The 20,550-nt window shown below is 48.9% G+C and overlaps 1 protein-coding gene across 1 annotated transcript in view; it reads left to right on the forward strand.

Moving 5' to 3' along the window:
- The first annotated feature begins 10,566 nt into the window (after positions 1–10,566).
- The window catches only part of LOC125465249 (tubulin beta chain-like), a 44,391-nt gene continuing 34,407 nt past the window's right edge, over positions 10,567–20,550 (forward strand). The window contains exon 1 of the mRNA XM_059638141.1: positions 10,567–10,644. Within this exon, the coding sequence (XP_059494124.1) occupies positions 10,588–10,644 (57 nt within the window). The 5' untranslated portion in view covers positions 10,567–10,587. The remainder of the gene's footprint in view (positions 10,645–20,550) is intronic.

Here is a 20,550-nt window from a genome sequence, read left to right on the forward strand (position 1 = left end):
AGGGATGGACGCTAGGAAGTTGTTTCCGTTAGGCAGGGAGACTAGGACCCGTGGGCACAGCCTTAAAATTAGAGGGGGTAAATTTAAAACTGAAATGAGATGACATTTCTTCAGCCAGAGAGTGGTGGGCTTGTGGAATTCATTGCCACACAGTGCAGTGGAGGCCGGGACGTTGGATGCCTTCAAGGCAGAGATCGATAAATTCTTGATCTCAGAAGGAATCAAGGGCTACGGGGAGAGTGCAGGGATGTGGAGTTGAAATGCCCATCAGCCATGATTTAAATGGCGGAGCGGACTTGATGGGCCGAATGGCCTTACTTCCACTCCTATGTCTTATGGTCTTAACTTAGAACATGATAAGGAAAGAAGTATATAACTTAAGATAATCCAACATTCCTATCGACTGCCGCATTCCCACTTCCAGTCTTCGCCATGCTGCTGCCAGAGTCCCACTCTGGGCGTTCCAGCCCACGCCATGCCGCCGCCAACGTCCTGCTCTGAACTGCCTCACTGGTCGATCTCGCTGCCATTGCCATTGCTCTGACCCCTGCTCAATCCACCATCGTTGCAGGACACAACCTGCGTATTCAGCACTCATCATGTCGTTCCCGGTTGCGACCCGGCTCCTTGGGTGTTTAGTTAAAAGGGAGTGGGGGGATAGAATTACTACAGAGGGAGAGAAAAGGGAGGGAAAAAAAGGAAAGACGATGAAAGAAAAAGAGAACTGGTGAGTAGAGAGGAGTTCCGAATGGAGGTGCCATTACCCTGCCGCCACATTGAATCTGGAGATTGGCCAGCAACAACCATTGTCACGTGAACTTTGTGTTCCATATGCTTATAGCCAGTAAAGAATTTATCTTCAATTCCCACAGACTTTGGTTTTACAATAGCTCCCTGAAGCCACAGGTGTTCAAATGCTGCCTGCTGTCAAGACCAAACACCCTTATCTGCCAGCTCAAATATGCCAGTAAACTCACAGGAGAGGAATAGCCATTTTAGCGTTGCAGTGAGGACAGTCTGCCTTATCACAACAGAAGTCAGTGGGAAACAGTCAAAACAAAATAATGAATAACATTTTCTTGGATGTCATTAATCTATTTTCACAAGCTTTCATTTAAAACACAGTAGGGATGAAAGATAATTATAGTTTCAGAACAGCAAATAACAGGACTACGTTTAAGACAGTACAGCAAATAATAAGCTTTAAAACTACTGGTGGTTACATTAGATTCCATGTTGCTTAACACCCACTTCAAACCATTAAGACCAAGCTGCACTGAAGAGCCTTGAACTAACCTTCAGATTCAGAACTTGTTTACTCTTCTGTGAATTGTTTTTAGTCTAGAAAATAAGAGACTACAAAGTAGAATTTCGATTGCTGAGTAAGGATAATCTTTATCACAGTGTTTCAGATTGTTCAAGCCATGCTTTGATGAAGATGAGGGAGAAACCTTCAGAACAAGCAAGGTTTACTGAAATATCAGAACAGTTAATCAGAAATAAGTACAAACTCATTAATACTGAACAATGAAACACAGTTCTAAGCTGCACACGAGAAAAAGGTTCATGGGTTAATCTGAAAGTTAGCGTTCAAAGATTGATTAAGACTCTAGCCGTTTGAGCTATTTCTTAATCTTTCATGTATTCAAATTTGACAAACAAGTTGAATAAGAAAAATAAAAGACGGATGATGGGGTTCTGAAATTTTAAATTTTTGGAGTAGGCACAGGCCTTACTATTTCTCTTTGATATTCAATGTGATTACCATTGCTAAATCCCCCATAATGATGGCAGCAGAATAAGCAGCCTCATGGGTTCTTGTGCCCAGGCTTGTCCTCTTCATCTGCTTTTTTTTTTCTCTCGTTTTCTCATGTTTTGAGCTATACCTACCTTCTAAAGAGAGCTCTTTTGGCAGGAAGGCAGCTTTGCTGGGATCTGGGGTGGTACTGGCTTCAGAGGCAACATGGCCAGAGATGACTGCTGGTGAAGCAGAGCACAACTGTAGTGGCAGCAATGGCATGGGCTGGCATAGCTTGGAGCAGGACTCTGGCAGCAACCTGGCGTGGCCTGGTGAAGTCTGGAGTAGGACTGTATAAGGAAAAGTTGGACTCTCCAAGTTATGTTCTTTTTTTTATTTTAAGCTAATGAGAATGGTGCTGTTGTATGGCAATGATATAAACATTTCATGGTATTTTATACTTAATGCATGTGACAATAAAAACTTCAACTCAATTAAAAGATTCAATTGATAATGATTACCCTTGACATTAATGCAGCATTTGGAGCTCAAGGAGCCCTGTCAAAAGCTGGGAAGTCAGGGAAAACTTCTTCAATGCTTGCAGTAATTTCAAGCACAAATGAAGAGGATTATGGCTGTTGCAGGTCAGTCATAGTGCAGGAGTTCCTCAGGGTGGTGTCCTAGGCTCTAATATCTTCAGCTGTTTCACCAATCACCTTATTTCAATACAAATTCAAAAGTGGAAATAATAGCATAATGTTCAGCAGCATTCACAACTCCTTAGCTACTGAAACAATCTGTGTCTAAATGCAGCAAGACCTGGCCAGTTTTGAGGTTTGGATTGATAAGTGGCATTTAATGTTCATGACAAAAAAATGAAGGCAATGACCACTTCCAATAAGATTCCGACCATCTGCTCTTGACATTCAACAATATGACTGATTTTCTCATTATTAATTTCCTACAGGTTACCATTAACTAAAAACTAAATGAGACCAGTCAGTTAAAATTTGTGATTACAATTGCAGCTCACAGTTTGGGAACTGTACAGCAAGTAACTCACCTTCTGCCTTCCCAAATCCTGCTCACCATTCGCAAGGCACAAGTCAGAAATGTGATGAAACACTGTCCACTTGTATGAATGAGTGCAGTCGCAACAAATATAGAAAACAGGAATAGGAGCAGGCCGAGATAACAAAGTGTGGAGCTGGATGAACATAGCAGGCCAAGCAGCATCTTAGGAGCACAAAAGCTGATCTTTCGGGCCTAGACCCTTCATCAGAAAAGGGGGAGGAGGAGAGGGTCCCGAAATAAATAGGGAGAGAGGGGGATGCAGATCGAAGATGGATAGAGGAGAAGATAAGTGGAGAGGAGACAGACAAGTTAAAGGGGTGGGGATGGAACCAGTAAAGGTGACTGTAGGTGGGGAGGTAGGGAGAGGATAGGTCAGCCTGGGGAGGACGGACAGGTCAAGGGGGGGCGATGAGGCAAGTAGGGAGGAAATAGGGCTGCGGCTTGAGGTGGGAAAAGGGGATAGGTGAGAGGAAAAACAGGTTAGGGAGGTGTGGACGAGCTGGGGTGATTTTGGGATGCAGTGGGGGTAGGGAAGATTTTGAAGCTTGTGAAATCCACATTGATACCATTGGGCTGCAGGGTTCCCAAGCGGAATATGAGTTGCTGTTCCTGCAACCTTCGGGCAGCATCATTGTGGCACTGCAGGAGGCCCAAGATGGACATATCGTCTAAGGAATGGGAGGGGAAGTTGAAATGGTTTACGACTGGGAGGTGCAGTTGTTTATTGCAAACCGAACATAGGTGTTCTGCAAAGCGGTTCCCAAGCCTCCGTTTGGTTTCCCTGATGTAGAGGAGGCCACAACAGGTTCAGCAGATGCAGCATACCACATTGGCAGATGTGCAGGTGAACATCTGCTTGATGTGGAATGTCTTCTTGGGGCCTGGGATGGGGGTGAGGGAGAAGGTATGGGGGTAGGTGTAGCACTTCCTGCGGTTGCCGGGAAAAGTGCCGGGTGTGGTGGGGTTGGAGGTGAGTGTGGAGCAGACAAGGGAGTCACGGAGAGAGGGGTCCCTCTGGAAAGCAGACAAGGGTGGGAACGGAAAAATGTCTTTGGTGGTGGGGTCGGATTGCAGATGGCGTAAGTGTTGGAGGATGATGCGTTGGATCTGGAGGTTGGTGGGGTGGTATATGTAAGGACGAGGGGGATTTTCTTTTGGCGGTTATTGCGGGGATGGGGTGTGAGGGATGAGTTGTAGGAAATGCGGGAGACATGGTCGAGGGCGTTCTTGACCACTGTGGGGGGGGAAGTTGCAGTCCTTGAAGAACGAGGACATCTGAGATGTATGGGAGTGGAATGCCTCATCCTGGGAGCAGATGCGGCGGAGGCAAAGGAAGTGGGAATAGGGGATGGAATTTTTGTAGGAAGGTGGGTGGGAGGAGGTGTATTCTAGGTAGTTGTGGGAGTCGTTGGGCTTGAAATGGATATCGGTTTCTAGGTGGTTGCCTGAGATGGAGACAGAGAGGTCCAGGAAGGCGAGGGTTGCGTTGGAGATGGTCCAGGTGAATTTGAGGTTGGGGTGAAAGATGTTGGTGAAGTGGTTTAACTGTTTGAGCTCCTCATGGGAGCACGAGTCAGCACCGAAACAGTCATAGAACATTACAGCGCAGTGCAAGCCCTCGATAATGCACCGACCTGTGAAACCAATCTGAAGCCCATCTAACCTACACTATTCCATTATTATCCGTATGTTTATCCAATGACCATTTAAATGCCCTTAAAGTTGACGAATCTACTACTGTTGCAGGCAGGGCAATCCACGCTCTTACTACTCTCTGAGTAAAGAACCTTCCTCTGAAATCTGTCCTATATCTATCACCCCTCAATTTAAAGCTATGTTCCCTCGTGCTAGCCATCACCATCCGAGGAAAAAGGTTCTCATTGTCCAGGCTATTTAACCCTCTGATCATCTTGTAGGCCTCTATCAAGTTGCCTCTTAACCATCAATGTGACGGAGGAAGAGGTGCGGTTTGGGGCCAGTGTAGGTGCGGAAAAGGGATTGCTCCACGTAACCTACAAAGAGTCAGGCATATCTTGGTCCCATGCGGGTACCCATGGCCACCCCCTCTCTCTGTAGGAAGTGGGAGGAGTCGAAAGAGAAGTTGTTGAGGGTGAGGATGAGTTTGGCTGGGCAGATGAGGGTGTCGGTGGAGGGGGACTGGTCGGGTCTGTGGGACAGGAAGAAGCGGAAGACCTTCAGGCCATCTGCATGGGGAATGGTGAAAATGAGGTGTTGGGGACTGGGGAATTGGAAGTTCTGGAGGAGGTGGAGGGCATGGGTGATATCACGTACGTAGGTAGGGAGTTCCTGGACCAAGGGGGAGAAAATGGAGTCCAGATAGGTGGAGATGAGTTCGGTGGGGCAGGAGCAGGTGGAGATAATGGGTCGACCAGGGCTGGCGGGTTTGTGCAAATCAGCCATTCAAGGCTGCTCTGCCATTCGAGACAATCATGGCTGATCATCCAATTCAGCCTCCTATTTTCACTCTTCCCTCATACCCTTGGATCCGTTTAGCTCTAAGAACTATACCTAAAGCCTCTTGAAAATAGTCTCAACCGTTTTCTGTGGCAAATATTTCCACAGGCTTACCATCCTTCTCGGGAAGAAATTTCTTGTCTCAGTCCCAGATAGCCTAACCCATAAAATGTAACCTCTGGTTTTGGACTCCTCAGTCACTGGGAATGTCCTTCCTGTGGTTAACACGTCAGTCCTATTATTTTTAAGTAATTTCTATGACACTTAAGCCCACCCCCGCTTGAGTGAATATTGTCCTAAATGATTCAGTCTCTCTTCATATTGTTTGTCATGTCAGCCCAGCAATCAGTTTGGTAAATATTTGTTGCACTCCATGCATAGCCAGAACATCCTTCCCCCAACAAGAGGGCCAAAACTACATACAATATTCCAGGATAACAAAGTCTGGAGCTGGATGAACAAATCAGGCCAAGCAGCACCTTAGGAGCACAAATGTTGATGTTTCGGGCCTAGGCCCTTCATCAGAAAAAGGGTCTAGGCCCGAAACATCAGCTTTTGTGCTCCTAAGATGCTGCTTGGCCTGCTGTGTTCATCCAGTTCCACACTTTGTTATCTCAGATTCTCCAGCATCCGTAGTTCACATTATCTCTGATACAATATTCCAGGTGTGGTTTCACAAGGCCCTGTACAATTGCAGCGATTCTCATGAGCAATTAGGGATAGATAACAAATATTAGCTTGCTAGTGATACTCACAAACCTTGAAAGGATAAAAGGAGTTGGCCATGACAGGGATTACTTGCAAGTTTAAAAACAAGTCTGATTTTATGCTGGCATGTGCTATTCTTCTATTTATAGACTCATAAAGATGTTCAGCACAGAAAGAGACCCTTCGGTCCAACTTGTCCATGCCGACCAGATATCCTGGATAAATCTAGTCCCATTTGCCAGCATTTGGCCCAAATCTTTTTAAACCTTGACAACAAAGTGTGGAACTGGATGAACACAGCAGGCCAAGCAGCATCTCAGGAGCACAAAAGCTGACGTTTTGGGCCTAGACCCTTCATCACCCTGTCTGATGAAGGGTCTAGGCCCGAAACGTCAGTTTTTGTGCTCCTGAGATGCTGCTTGGCCTGCTGTGTTCATCCAGCTCCACACTTTGTTATCTTGGATTCTCCGGCATCTGCAGTTCCCATTATCACTTATCCTTTTAAAACTTTCCTACTCATATACCAATCCAGATGCCTTTTAAATGACGCAGTTGTACCAGGCTCTATCACTTCCTTTGACAGCTCATTCCATACACGCACCACCTCTGCGAGTTACCCCTAAAGTCCCTTTTAAATTTTTCCCCTCTCACATTAAACCTATGTCCTATAGTTTTGGACACCCTCACCCTGGCGAAAAAACCTTGTCTATCCATGACTCCTCAAGATTTTACAAAGGTCAGCCCCTTAGTCTCCAAAGTTCCAGGGAAAATAACCCCAGCCTACTCAGCCTCTCCCTGTAGCTTAAACCCTCTAACCCTGGCAACATCCTTGTAAATCTTTTCTGAATTCTTTCAAGTTTCACGACATTCTTCCTATAGCAGGGAGACCAGAAGTGCACACAGTTTTCCAAAAGCAGCCTAACCAATGTCCTGTACAGCCACAACATGACCTTCCAATCCCTATACCCAATGTATTGACTAGAAAGGCAAGCATATCAAACGCCTTCATCAACAAAAGCAGAAGTTGCTGGAAAAGCTCAGATGGTCTGGCAGCATCTGTGAATAATGAAGAATGGTCACCAGACCCGAAACATTAACTCTCATTTTTTCTTCACAGATGCTGCCAGACTTGCTGAGCTTTACCAGTAACTTCTGTTTTTGTTCCCGATTTAGAGCATCCACAGTTCTTTCAGTTTTTATTTTCTGATGACATCCTGATTCCCACAAAGCCTGCGAACTGTCTACGATACACAGGTGTGACAGAATACTGTCCACTTGCCTGGATGAGCGCAAGCCAAATAACACTTAAGAAGCTTAACACCATCCAGGATAAAGCAACTTGCATGATCAGCATTCTATTCCACTACCCTAACGATTCATTCCCTCATTCACTGGTGGAATGTAGCTATAATACATACAAGTGGAAACTGTAGTGTAGTAGTACTGCCACTAGAAAAGTAATTCAAACCCTACCATAGCAGCTTATGGAACTTGACGTCAATTAATTAATAGGTATGATGTTGAAAGCTTGTCTCAGTAATAGTGACCGTGAAACTATAATTAATTGTTATTTATAAAAATAGTCTGGTTCACTATGGTCCAGAAGACAGGAAATCTGCCATCTTATGTGATCTGGAGTACGTGACTTTGGATTTACAAAAACACGACACTGTCACTCAGTGGTTAGCACTGTTGCCTCACAGCACCAGAGACCCGGGTTTGATTCCCCCCTTGGGCAACTGTCTGTGTGGAGTTTGCACATGTTCCCCATGTTTGTGAAGGATTTCACCAGGTGCTCTGGTTTCCTCCCACATCCAAAGATGTGTAAGTTAGGTGGATTGGCCATGCTAAGTTACCCAGAGTTCGAGGTTAAGTGCTTTAGGCATGGGAAATGCAGGGTTACAGGGATAGGATAGGGGGAATAGGTGTGGATGGGAAGCTCTTTGGAGGGTTGGTGTGGACCCATTGTGCTGAATGGCCTGCTTCCACACTGTAGGGATTCCATGGATTGTCCTCTGAAATGGCTTAGCAAGCTGTTCAGTTCAACGATGATTAGGAATGAGCAAGAATATATTTATTTTAAATTTAGAAGTTGCACTGCAGTAACTCACCTAGGTTCCTTATACAGCATCTTCCAGACCTATGACCAGGTCAGCAGCTGCATGGAAATAACAGCAGCTTCAGATTCTCCTCCAAATCACACACCATCCTGACTTGAAGACATTTTGTTAATCATTTCTCATTACTGGACAAAGATCCTGAAGCTCCCTCTTATTAGCATTGTGAGAGTACCTTTACCGTATAGATTGCAGTGCTCCAGTACCACCTTCTTTAAGGCAATTAGGGATAAGCAACAGACATACTGGTGTTACCACCAACGTTCACATCTCACGACTGCAGTGTTTAGTCATCTCCTATGAAAATTAATTAGTGTGAAATCTTACCAAGTACATTTTAAATAATATAAAAATGGAAATACTATAAATATTCAGCAAATCTGCTTCTCTCTCCACGGTTGTAGATGGTAAGTATTCTGCCTGGAAGTCAGTGCTGAGTGGTGTCCCGCAGGGCTCTGTTCTTGGGCCTCTGCTCTTTGTAGTTTTTATAAATGACTTGGATGAGGAGGTTGAGGGGTGGGTTAGTATGTTTGTTGATGACACAAAGGTTGGAGGTGACGTTGATAGTATCGAGGGCTATTGCAGGCTTCAGCGAGACTGTGACAGAATGCAGAGCTGGGCTGAGGAATGACAGATGGAGTTCAACCTGGATAAATGTGAAGTGATGCATTTTGGAAGATCGAACTTAAATGCTGAATATAGGATTAAAGGCAGGATTCTCGGCAGTGTGGAGGAACAGCGGGATCTTGGTGTTCAAGTGCACAGCTCCCTCAAAGTTGCCACCAGTGGATAAAGTTGTTAAGAAAGCTTATGGTGTTTTGGCTTTCATTAACAGAGGGATCGAGTTTAAGAGCCCTGAGGTTATGCTGCAGCTTTATAAAACCCTGGTGAGACCACACTTGGAATATTGTGTCCAGTTCTGGTCGCCCTATTATAGGAAAGATGTGGAGGCTTTGGAGAGGGTGCAAAGGAGGTTTACCAGGAAGCTGCCTGGACTGGAGGGCTTGTCTTACGAGGAGAGGTTGACTGAGCTTGGACTTTTCTCACTGGACAGAAGGAGGAAGAGAGGTGACCTGATCGAGGTGTACACGGTAATGAGAGGCATGGATAGAGTCGATAGCCAGAGACTTTTACCCAGGGCAGGATTGACTGCCACAAGGGGTCATAGTTTTAAGGTGTTAGGAGGAAGGTATAGAGGAGACGTCAGAGGGAGGTTCTTCACCCAGAGTTGTGAGCGCATGGAATAGTTTACCAGTAGTAGTCGTGGAAGCGGAGTCATTAGTGACATTTAAGCGACTGCTGGACATGCACATGGACAGCAGTGAATTGAGGTGAATGTAGGTTAGGTTATTTTATTTTTGGATTAGGATTATTCCACGGCACAACATTGTGGGCCAAAGGGCCTGTGCTGTGCTGTACTTTTCTATCTTCTACATTCTATAGATGCTGCATAACCTTCTTGCTTTTTCACTTTATATAATGGATATATTTTGTAAAGTGAAGTTGAGGAGTGTCAGATCAGCTATGATCTTATTATGTGGTAGAGTGGACTTGATGTGTTGAATGGACTACTTTTACATTTCTTTTATATTTCAGGTATGGTGTTTTGCTTTTATTAAAGAGTACAACACAAGAGGCCATTCAGCTTGCGCTCCAATCATATCCTTTGTACTGCAATATCAACACTTTTTCAGATACTTACTATTATTTTTTCAAATATTTATCCAATTCCCTTTAGATACCTATCAAAGAACCTGTACATACCGCCCTACTAGACCGCATATTGCAAATTCTGACCACTTGCTGTCTAATTCACCATTTGTCCTTTTGTCAAGTTGATTACCAACCCTTTCAGCTATTAGAAAGTTTCTCTTCAATTCTTCTATCTGAACCCTTCATGACTTCAAACAACCTTACCAGGTCTCCTCTCTGTACTAATGAGACGAACACCAGTTTCCCTAAATATGGGCTAAACGAAATCCTTTAACCATTCAAATAAGTCTCTTTTGCCCTCGCTACTTAATCTTCACATTCTTCATCTGATGTAGTGTCCAAATCTGGACATACTACTCCTGCTGGCTCCAAATTAACATATTACAAAGGTTTAACATAACTTACTACATTTGTTTTTACACACCTTGCCTTTGTTTATAAAGGTTTAAACCTGACATGTGACAAGGCACGGGTAAGATGCTATAACATGACCAAGATGTCATCACTTGTCCCAGAAGATTGTGACAAGGTACTGTCAGATAGAAAAGGGGCGGGGTTAAAGTCGTTGCCAGGCAACAGCAGCCAGTCTATTGAAGTGGACCAATTGGAGTAGCAGCCCCGTGCCGTGGCTGCTGATTGACATGCAGACAACAAATGGAAAGACGGGAATCTGATGAATCTGTCCAATAGCGCAGTCGCGTCCAAAGAGATGAGGGGCCTGGCTTTCTGCTCGTTTCTTCTACTTTAAATCCGACAGTCGGAATGCGGGAGATCGTGCACATCCAGGCCGGCCTGTGTGGAAACCAGATCGGGGCGAAGGTGTGTAAGTGCACGAGGGGACCGGGGTGAGCCCTTACCGCCGGCGAAGCCCGGGAGTGACGATAGATCAAGCGGTACCACACCTCGCCGCGTCTGTCGCAGCAGTGGCAGCCGCACGTGTCAGCGCGCGCGGCACCAACTGCCGCGGTAAGGTGTTGGTAGTCGCGCGCAGGCGCAGTGGGTCACGTGATGGCGACTCGGGCGGGAGACGCTGGCCGTTGGAGGCACTTTGTCACCTGCCACCTGAACTTGAAGTCGTTCCGTCTCCCTGTCTGTGACAAATGTTACTGTAATAACAAAGACCTGTGTTAAGGGAAAACAGGTTCGGGCACACTGGCCGTTCTTCAGAACCGATTGCCGGTAGGAAAAGGGATGGTGTATACTGCAGATGATGGTATGTGGTGTGGTGGGACGGGGGAGTAAATGGTAGTTGGAGATGGAGACCAGAGAGAAAGAAAAACAGTTGGTCAGACCCAGTTGGTTAGACAATTTATCTTGGAAAGAAGGTGTATGAACTGATCGTGAAAGTTCAGTGAGGGGAAGCAAGTTCTGAGTGGTAAAAGACAAATTTCAGATGAATGATAGGATGTTTGTCTCAGTGAATTAACTGATGGAGCAATGGAAAAGACTGAGCCTGGATTGATTTAATAACCAACTAGATGAAGAGTCAGTGGGGAGAACATACAATCCTTTAAGAAGACAAATGAAGATGGGAAACATGTCAAACCACACGGCCCGTTTCTATCTCCTTCCCAAAATCCACAAACCTGCCTGCCCTGGTCGACCAATCGTCTCAGCCTGCTCCTGCCCCACCGAACTCATCTCCACCTATCTGGGCTCCATTTTCTCCCCTTTGGTCCAGGAACTCCCCACCTATGTCTGTGACACCACCCATGCCCTCCACCTCCTCCAGGACTTCCAATTCCCTGGCCCCCAACACCTCATCTTCACCATGGACGTCCAGTCCCTATACACCTGCATTCCGCATGCAGATGGCCTCAAGGCCCTCCGCTTCTTCCTGTCCCGCAGGCCCGACCAGTCCCCCTCCAGCGACAACCTCATCCGCCTAGCCGAACTCGTCGTCACCCTCAACAACTTCTCTTTTGACTCCTCCCACTTCCTACAGACTAAGGGGGTGGCCATGGGCACGCGCATGGGCCTCGGCTATGCCTGCCTCTTTGTAGGTTACGTGGAACAGTCCCTCTTCAGCACCTACACAGGCCCCTAACCCCACCTCTTCCTCCGGTACATTGATGACTGTATCGGCGCCGCCTCTTGCTCCCCAGAGGAGCTCGAACAGTTCATCCACTTCACCAACACCTTCCACCCCAACCTTCAGTTCACCTGGGCCATCTCCAGCACATCCCTCACCTTCCTGGACCTCTCAGTCTCCATCTCAGGCAACCAGCTTGTAACTGATGTCCATTTGAAGCCCACCGACTCCCACAGCTACCTAGAATACACCTCCTCCCACCCACCCTCCTGCAAAAATTCCATCGCCTATTCCAATTCCTCCACCTCCGCCGCATCTGCTCCCACGACAAGACATTCCACTCCCGCACATCCCAGATGTCGAAGTTCTTCAAAGACCGCAACTTTCCCCCCACAGTGATCGAGAACGCCCTTGACCGTGTCTCCCGTATTTCCCGCAACACGTCCCTCACACCCCGCCCCCGCCACAACCGCCCAAAGAGGATCCCCCTCGTTCTCACACACCACCCCACCAACCTCCGGATACAACGCATCATCCTCCGACACTTCCGCCATCTACAATCCGACCCCACCACCCAAGACATTTTTCCATCCCCACCCCTGTCTGCTTTCCGGAGAGACCACTCTCTCCATGACTCCCTTGTTCGCTCCACACTGCCCTCCAACCCCACCACACCCGGCACCTTCCCCTGCAACCGCAGGAAATGCTACACTTGCCTCCCACCTCACCCCTAACCCAGGCCCCAAGATGACATTCCACATTAAGCAGAGGTTCACCTGTACATCTGCCAATGTGGTATACTGCATCCACTGTACCCGGTGTGGCTACCTCTACATTGGGGAAACCAAGCGGAGGCTTGGAGACCGCTTTGCAGAACACCTCCGCTGATTTCGCAACAAACTACTGCACCTCCCAGTCGCAAACCATTTCCACTCCCCCTCCCATTCTTTAGATGACATGTCCATCATGGGCCTCCTGCAGTGCCACAATAATGCCACCCGAAGGTTGCAGGAACAGCAACTCATATTCCGCCTGGGAACCCTGCAGCCTAACGGTATCAATGTGGACTTCACCAGTTTCAAAATCTCCCCTTCCCCAACTGCATCCCTAAACCAGCCCAGTTCGTCCCCTCCCCGCACTGCACCACACAACCAGCCCAGCTCTTCCCCTCCACCCACTGCATCTCAAAACCAGTCCAACCTGTCTCCGCCTCCCTAACCGGTTCTTCCTCTCACCCATCCCTTCCTCCCACCCCAAGCCGCACCCCCATCTACCTACTAACCTCATCCCACCTCCTTGACCTGTCCGTCTTCCCTGGACTGACCTATCCCCTCCCTACATCCCCACCTATACTCTCTCCACCTATCTTCCTTTCTCTCCATCTTCGGTCCGCCTCCCCCTCTCTCCCTATTTATTCCAGAACCCTCACCCCATCCCCCTCTCTGATGAAGGGTCTAGGCCCGAAACGTCAGCTTTTGTGCTCCTGAGATGCTGCTTGGCCTGCTGTGTTCATCCAGCCTCACATTTTGTTGTCTTGGATTCTCCAGCATCTGCAGTTCCCATTATCTCTGAAACCACATCTTTAATTGCCTTGGTTGTGTGTACTAAGATCACAGCATTGTTGCAGTGCAGAAGAAGGCCTTTTGGCCCACTGCCTGTTGGCTGTACAAATAAATACCATTATTTGGTGAAATCCTCCTGCCCTTCCCCTGTGACTGTGCACATTATTTATATTTAAATAATCATCTAAACTCTCTTTAATGTTGTAATTAAACCTGCCTTTACCAAATTTCCAGACAGAGCTGAATGTATCACATTTATTCACTTTTATTCACTCCAAAATCTTTGCCCTTTCATTCTTGATAATGAGGTATGGAGCTGGATGAACACAGCAGGCCGAACAGAAAAGCTGATGTTTCGGGCCGAGACCCTTCATCAGAAGTGGGGGAGGGGAAGAGGGTGCTGAAATAAATAGGGAGAGAGGGGGAGGCCAGTCGAAGATGGATAGAGGAGAAGATAGGTGGAGAGGAGATGGACAAGTTTATGAGGCAGGGATGGAACCAGTAAAAGTGAGCGTAGGTGAGGAGGTAGGGATGGGATAGGTCAACCTGGGGAGGATGGACAGGTCAAGGGGGCGGAATGAGGTTATTAGATAGGAAATGGGGGTGTGGCTTGAGGTGGGAGGAGGGGATAGGTGAGAGGAAGAACAGGTTAGGGAGGCAGGGACTAGCTAGGGTGGTTTTGGTTGGTGTGGGGTAGATTTTGAAGCTTGTGAAATCAACATTGATACCATTGGGCTGCAGGGTTCCCAAGTGGAATATGAGTTGCTGTTCCTGCAGCCTTCGGGTGGAATCATTGTGGCGTTGCAGGAGGCCCAGGATGGACATGTCATCCGAGGAATGGGAGGGGGAATTGAAATGGTTCGCGACTGGGAGGCGCAGCTGGTTATTGTGAACCAAGCATCGGTGCTCTGCAAGGTGGTTCCCAAGCCTCCGCTTGGTTTTCCTGCAGTAGAGGAGGCCACAGTGAGTACAGCGGATGCCATATACCACGTTAGCAGATGTGCAGGTGAACATCTGCTTGATGTCGAAAGTCTTCTTGGGGCCGAAGATTGGGGTGAGGGAGGAGGTGTGGGGGCAAGTGTAGCAATTCCTGCGGTTGCCGGGAAAAGTGCCGGGTGTGGTGGGGCTGGAGCGGACAAGGGAGTCACGGAGAGAGTGGTCCCTCCAGAAAGCAGACAAGGGCGGGGAGGGGAAAATGTCTTTGGTGGTGGGGTCGGATTGCAGATGGCGGAAGTGTCAGAGGATGATGCGTTGGATCCGGAGGTTGGTGGGGTGGTACGTGAAGACGAGGGAGATTCTCTTTCGGTTGTTGTTGCGGGGATGGGGTGTGAGGGATGAGTTGCGGGAAATGCTGGAGACACGGTTGAGGGCGTCTCGACCACTGCGGGGTGGGGGGAGCTGCGGGGAGATGTTGCAGTCCTTGAAAAATGAGGACATCAGAGATATATGGAAGTGGAATGCCTCATCCTGGGAGCAGATGCGGCGGTGGTGAAGGAGTAGAAGGGGATGGCATTTTGCAGGAAGGTGGGTAGAAGAAGGTGTATTCTAAGTAGTTGGAGTCGGTGGGCTTGAAATGGATGTCGGTTTTGAGGTGGTTGCCCGAGATGGAAACAGAGGTCCAGGAAAGTGAGGGAGGTGTTTGAGATAGTCCAGGTGACCTTAAGGTTGGGGTAGAAAGTATTGGTGAAGTGGATGAACTGTTCGAGCTCCTGGTGGGAGCACAAGGCGGCGCCGATACAGTCATCAATGTAATGTAGGAAGAGGTGGGGTTTAGTGCCAGTGTAGGTGCGGAAAAGGGATTGTTCCACGTAACCTAGAAACAGTCAGGCATAGCTTGGGCCCATGCGGGTGCCCATAGCCACCCCCTTTGTCTGTAGGAGGTGGGAGGAATTGAAGGAGAGTTGTTGAGGGTGAGGATTTCACAAGTTTCAAAATCTCCCCTCCCCCCACCGCATCCCAAAACCACCCCAGCTCATCCTCGCCTCCCTAACCTGTCCTTCCTCTCATCTCTCCCATCCTCCCACTTCAAGCCGCACCCCCATTTCCGACCTACTCACGTCATTCTGCCCCCTTGACCTGTCCATTCTCCCTGGACTGACCTATCTCATAGAACATAGAACAATATAGCCCTCGATGTTGTGCTGACCTGTGAACTAATTCAAGCCCATCCCCCTGCACTATCCCATCATCATCCATACGCTTATCCAAGGACTGTTTAAATGCCTCTAATGTGGCTGAGTTAACTACATTGGCAGGCAGGGCATTCCACGCCCTTACCACTCACTGAGTAAAGAACCTGCCTCTGACATCTGTCTTAAATCTATCACCCCTCAATTTGCAGCTATGCTTCCTCGTACAAGCTGACATCATCATCTGAGGAAAAAGACTCTCACTGTTCACCCGATCTATTCCTCTGATCATCTTGTATGTCTCTATTAAATCCCCTCTTAGCCTTCTTCTCTCCAATGAGAACAGACCTAAGTCCCTTTCCTCCAGACCAGGCAACATCCTGGTAAATCTCCTCTGCACCTTTTCCACATGCTTCCTGTAATGGAGCGACCAGAACTGTACACAATATTCCAAGTGAGTCCTCACTAGTGTTTTGTACAGTTGCAACATGACATTATGTCTCCGGTTTATCCAAGTCTCCCTGCAACCTGCAACATTCTTCCACACTGTCCACCACTCCACCGACTTTCGTGTCACCTGCAAACTTACCCATCCACCTATGCCTGCGTCCTAGTCATTTATAAAGATGACAAACAGCACTGATCCTAAAACCATTAGTAACTGGACTCCAGGCTGAATATTTTCTATCAACCACCACTCGTTGCCTTCTTACAGAAAGCCTATTTCTAATCCACACTGCTAAATCTCCCTCAATCCCATGCCTCTGCATTTTCTCCAATAGCCAACCATGTGGAAACTTATCAAAGGCTTTACTGAAGTCCATGAACACCACATCAACTGCCCTACCCTCATCCACATGCTTGGTCACCTTCTTAAAAAAACTGAGGTTTGTGAGACACGGCTTGCCCTTGACGAATCCATGTTGACTATCTCCAATCAAATTGCTGCTTGCTCAATGATTATAAATGCTATCTCTTATAATCCTTTCCAAAACTTTTCTTGCAACAGACGTAAGGCTCACTGGTCTATCGTTACCTGGGTCATCTCTACTGCCGTTCTTGAACAAGGGCACAACATTTGCAATCCTCCAGTCCTCTGATACTAAACCTGTAGACAATGATGATTCAAAGATCAAGGCCAAAGGCTCCGCCACCTACCCCCTAGCGTCCCAGAGAATCCTTGGAAAAATCCCATCCGGCCGGGGGGAATTATCTACCTTCGCACCTTCTAGAATTGATAACACCTCCTCCTTACTAACCTCAATCCTTTCAATTCTAGAAGCCCATAACTCCGTCTTATCCTCTACAATATTCTCCTTTTCGTCCCTACCTCCCCACCTACACTCACCTTTACTGGCTCCATCGCGGCCTCTCTGACTTGACACTCTCCTCTCCACCTATCTTCTCTATCCATCTTTGATCTGCCTCCCCCTCTCCCCCTATTTCTTTCAGAATCCTCTTCCCCCTCCCCCCATTTTTGATGAAGGGTCTAGGCCCGAAACGTCAGCTTTCCTGCTACTGAGATGCTGCTTGCCCTGATAATAAAATGTGAGGCTGGATGAACACAGCAGACCCAGCAGCATCTCAGGAGCACAAAAGCTGATGTTTCGGGCCTAGACCCTTAATCAGAGAGGGGGATAGGGTGAGGGTTCTGGAATAAATAGGGAGAGAGGGGGAGGCGGACCGAAGATGGAGAGAAAAGAGGATAGGTGGGGAGGGGATAGGTCAGTCCAGGGAAGACGGACAGTCAAGGAGGTGGGATGAGGTTAGCAGGTAGGAGATGGAGGTGCGGCTTGGGGTGGGAGGAAGGGATGGGTGAGAGGAAGAACAGGTTAGGGAGGCAGGGACAGGTTGGACTGGTTTTGGGATGCAGTGGGTGCAGGGGAAGAGCTGGGCTGGTTGTGTGGTGCAGTGGGGGGAGGGGACGAACTGGGCTGGTTTTGGGATGCGGTGGGGGAAGGGGAGATTTTGAAGTTGGTGAAGTCCACATTGATACCATTGGGCTGCAGGGTTCCCAAGCAGAATATGAGTTGCTGCTCCTGCAACCTTCGGGTGGCATCATTGTGGCACTGCAGGAGGCCCATGATGGACATGTCATCTAAAGAATGGGAGGGGGAGTGGAAATGGTTTGCGACTGGGAGGTGCAGTTGTTTATTGCGGACCGAGTGGAGGTGTTCTGCAAAGTGGTCCCCAAGCCTCCGCTTGGTTTCCCCAATGTAGAGGAAGTCACACCGGGTACAATGGATGCAGTATACCACATTGGCAGATGTGCAGGTGAACCTCTGCTTAATATGGAAAGTCATCTTTGGGCGTGGGATAGGGGTGAGGGAGGAGGTGTGGGGTCAAGTGTAGCATTTCCTGCGGTTGCAGGGGAAGGTGCTGGGTGTGGTGGGGTCGGAGGGCAGTGTGGAGCGAACAAGGGAGACACGGAGAAAGTGGTCTCTCTGGAAGGCAGACAAGGGTGGGGATGGAAAAATGTCTTGGGTGGTGGGGTCAGAATGTAGATGGCAGAAGTGTCAGAGGATGATGCATTGTGTCCGGAGGTTGGTGGGGTGGTGTGTGAGAACGAGGGGGATCCTCTTTGGGCGGTTGTGGCGGGGGCGGGGTGTGAGGGATGTGTGGCAGGAAATGCGGGAGACGCGGTCAAGGGTGTTCTCGACCACTGTCGCGGTCCTTGAAGAACTTGGACATCTGGGATGTGCGCGAGTGGAATGCCTCATCGTGGGAGCAGATGCGGCGGAGGCGGAGGAATTGGGAATAGGGGATGGAATTTTTGCAGGAGGGTGGGAGGGACGAGGTGTATTCTACGTGGCTGTGGGAGTCCGTGAGCTTGAAATGGACATCAGTTACAAGCTGGTTGCCTGAGATGGAGACTGAGAGGTCCAGGAAGGTGAGGGATGTGCTGGAGATGGTCCAGGTGAACTGAAGGTTGGGGTGGATGTTGATGGTGAAGTGGATGAACTGTTCGAGCTCCTCTGGGGAGCAAGAGGCGGCGCCGATACAGTCATCAATGTACCGGAGGAAGAGGTGGGGTTTGGGGCCTGTGTAGGTGCTGAAGAGGGACTGTTCCACGTAACCTACAAAGAGGCCGGCATAGCTGGGGCCCATGCGGGTGCCCATGGCCACCCCCTTAGTCTGTAGGAAGTGGGAGGAATCGAAAGAGAAGTTGTTGAGGGCGAGGACGAGTTCGGCTAGGCAGATGAGGGTGTCGGTGGAGGGGGACTGGTCGGGCCTGCGGGACAGGAAGAAGTGGAGTGCCTTGAGGCCATCTGCATGCGGAATACAGGTGTATAGGGACTGGACGTCCATGGTGAAAATGAGGTGTTGGGGGCCAGGGAATTGGAAATTCTGGAGGAGGTGGAGGGCATGGGTGGTGTCACGGACGTAGGTGGGGAGTTCCTGGACCAAAGGGGAAAAAATGGAGTCCAGATAGGTGGAGATGAGTTCGGTGGGCCAGGAACAGGCTGAGACAATGGGTCGACCAGGGCAGGCAGGTTTGTGGATTTTGGGAAGGAGATAGAAATGGGCCATGCGGGGTTGGGGAACAATGAGGTATCGGCGCCGCCTCTTGCTCCCCAGAGGAGCTCGAACAGTTCATCCACTTCACCAACACCTTCCACCCCAACCTTCAGTTCACCTGGGCCATCTCCAGCACATCCCTCACCTTCCTGGACCTCTCAGTCTCCATCTCAGGCAACCAGCTTATAACTGATGTCCATTTCAAGCCCACCGACTCCCACAGCTACCTAGAATACACCTCCTCCCACCCATCCTCCTGCAAAAATTCCATCCCCTATTCCCAATTCCTCCGCCTCCGCCGCATCTGCTCCCACGATGAGGCATTCCAACTCCGCACATCCCAGATGTCCAAGTTCTTCAAGGACCGCAACTCCCCCCCCGCGACAGTGGTCGAGAACGCCCTTGACCGCGTCTCCCGCATTTCCTGCAACCCATCCCTCACACTCCGCCCCCGCCACAACCACCCAAAGAGGATCCCCCTTGTTCTCTCACACCACCCAACCAACCTCCAGATACAACGCATCATCCTCCGACACTTCTGCCATTTACAATCCGACCCCACCACCCAAGACATTTTTCCATCCCCATCCTTGTCTGCTTTCCGGAGAGACCACTCTCTCCATGACTGCCTTGTTCGCTCCACACTGCCCTCCAACCCCACCAAACCCGGCACCTTCCCCTGCAACCGCAGGAAATGCTACACTTGCCCCCACACCTCCTCCCTCACCCCTATCCCAGGCCCCAAGATGACTTTCCATATTAAGCAGAGGTTCACCTGCACATCTGCCAATGTGGTATACTGCATCCATTGTACCCGGTGTGGCTTCCGCTACATTGGGGAAACCAAGCGGAGGCTTGGGGACTGCTTTGCAGAACACCTCCGCTCGGTTCGCAATAAACAACTGCACCTCCCAGTCGCAAACCATTTCCACTCCCCCTCCCATTCTTTAGATGACATGTCCATCATGGGCCTCCTGCAGTGCCACAATGATGCCACCCGAAGGTTGCAGGAACAGCAACTCATATTCCGTTTGGGAACCCTGCAGCCCAATGGTATCAATGTGGACTTCACCAGCTTCAAAATCTCCCCTTCCCCCACTGCATCCCAAAACCAGCCCAGCTCTTCCCCTCCACCCACTGCATCCCAAAACCAGTCCAACCTGTCTCTGGTAATAAAATGTGAGGCTGGATGAACACAGCAGGGTCAGCAGCATCTCAGGAGCACAAAAGCTGACATTTCGGGCCTAGAGCCTTCATCAGAGAGGCTCCTGAGATGCTGCTGGGCCTGCTGTGTTCATCCAGCCTCACATTTTATTATCTTGGATTCTCCAGCATTTGCAGTTCCCATTATCATCAACCTGTCTCTGCTTCCCTAACCTGTTCTTCCTCTCACCATCCCTTCTTCTCACCCCAAGCCGCACCTCCATCTCCTACCTACTAACCTCATCCCACCTCCTTGACTATCCGTCTTCCCCGGACTGAC

Source organism: Stegostoma tigrinum, chromosome 29 (genome assembly GCF_030684315.1).
Source record: "Stegostoma tigrinum isolate sSteTig4 chromosome 29, sSteTig4.hap1, whole genome shotgun sequence".
NCBI classification, from domain to species: Eukaryota; Metazoa; Chordata; class Chondrichthyes; order Orectolobiformes; family Stegostomatidae; genus Stegostoma; species Stegostoma tigrinum.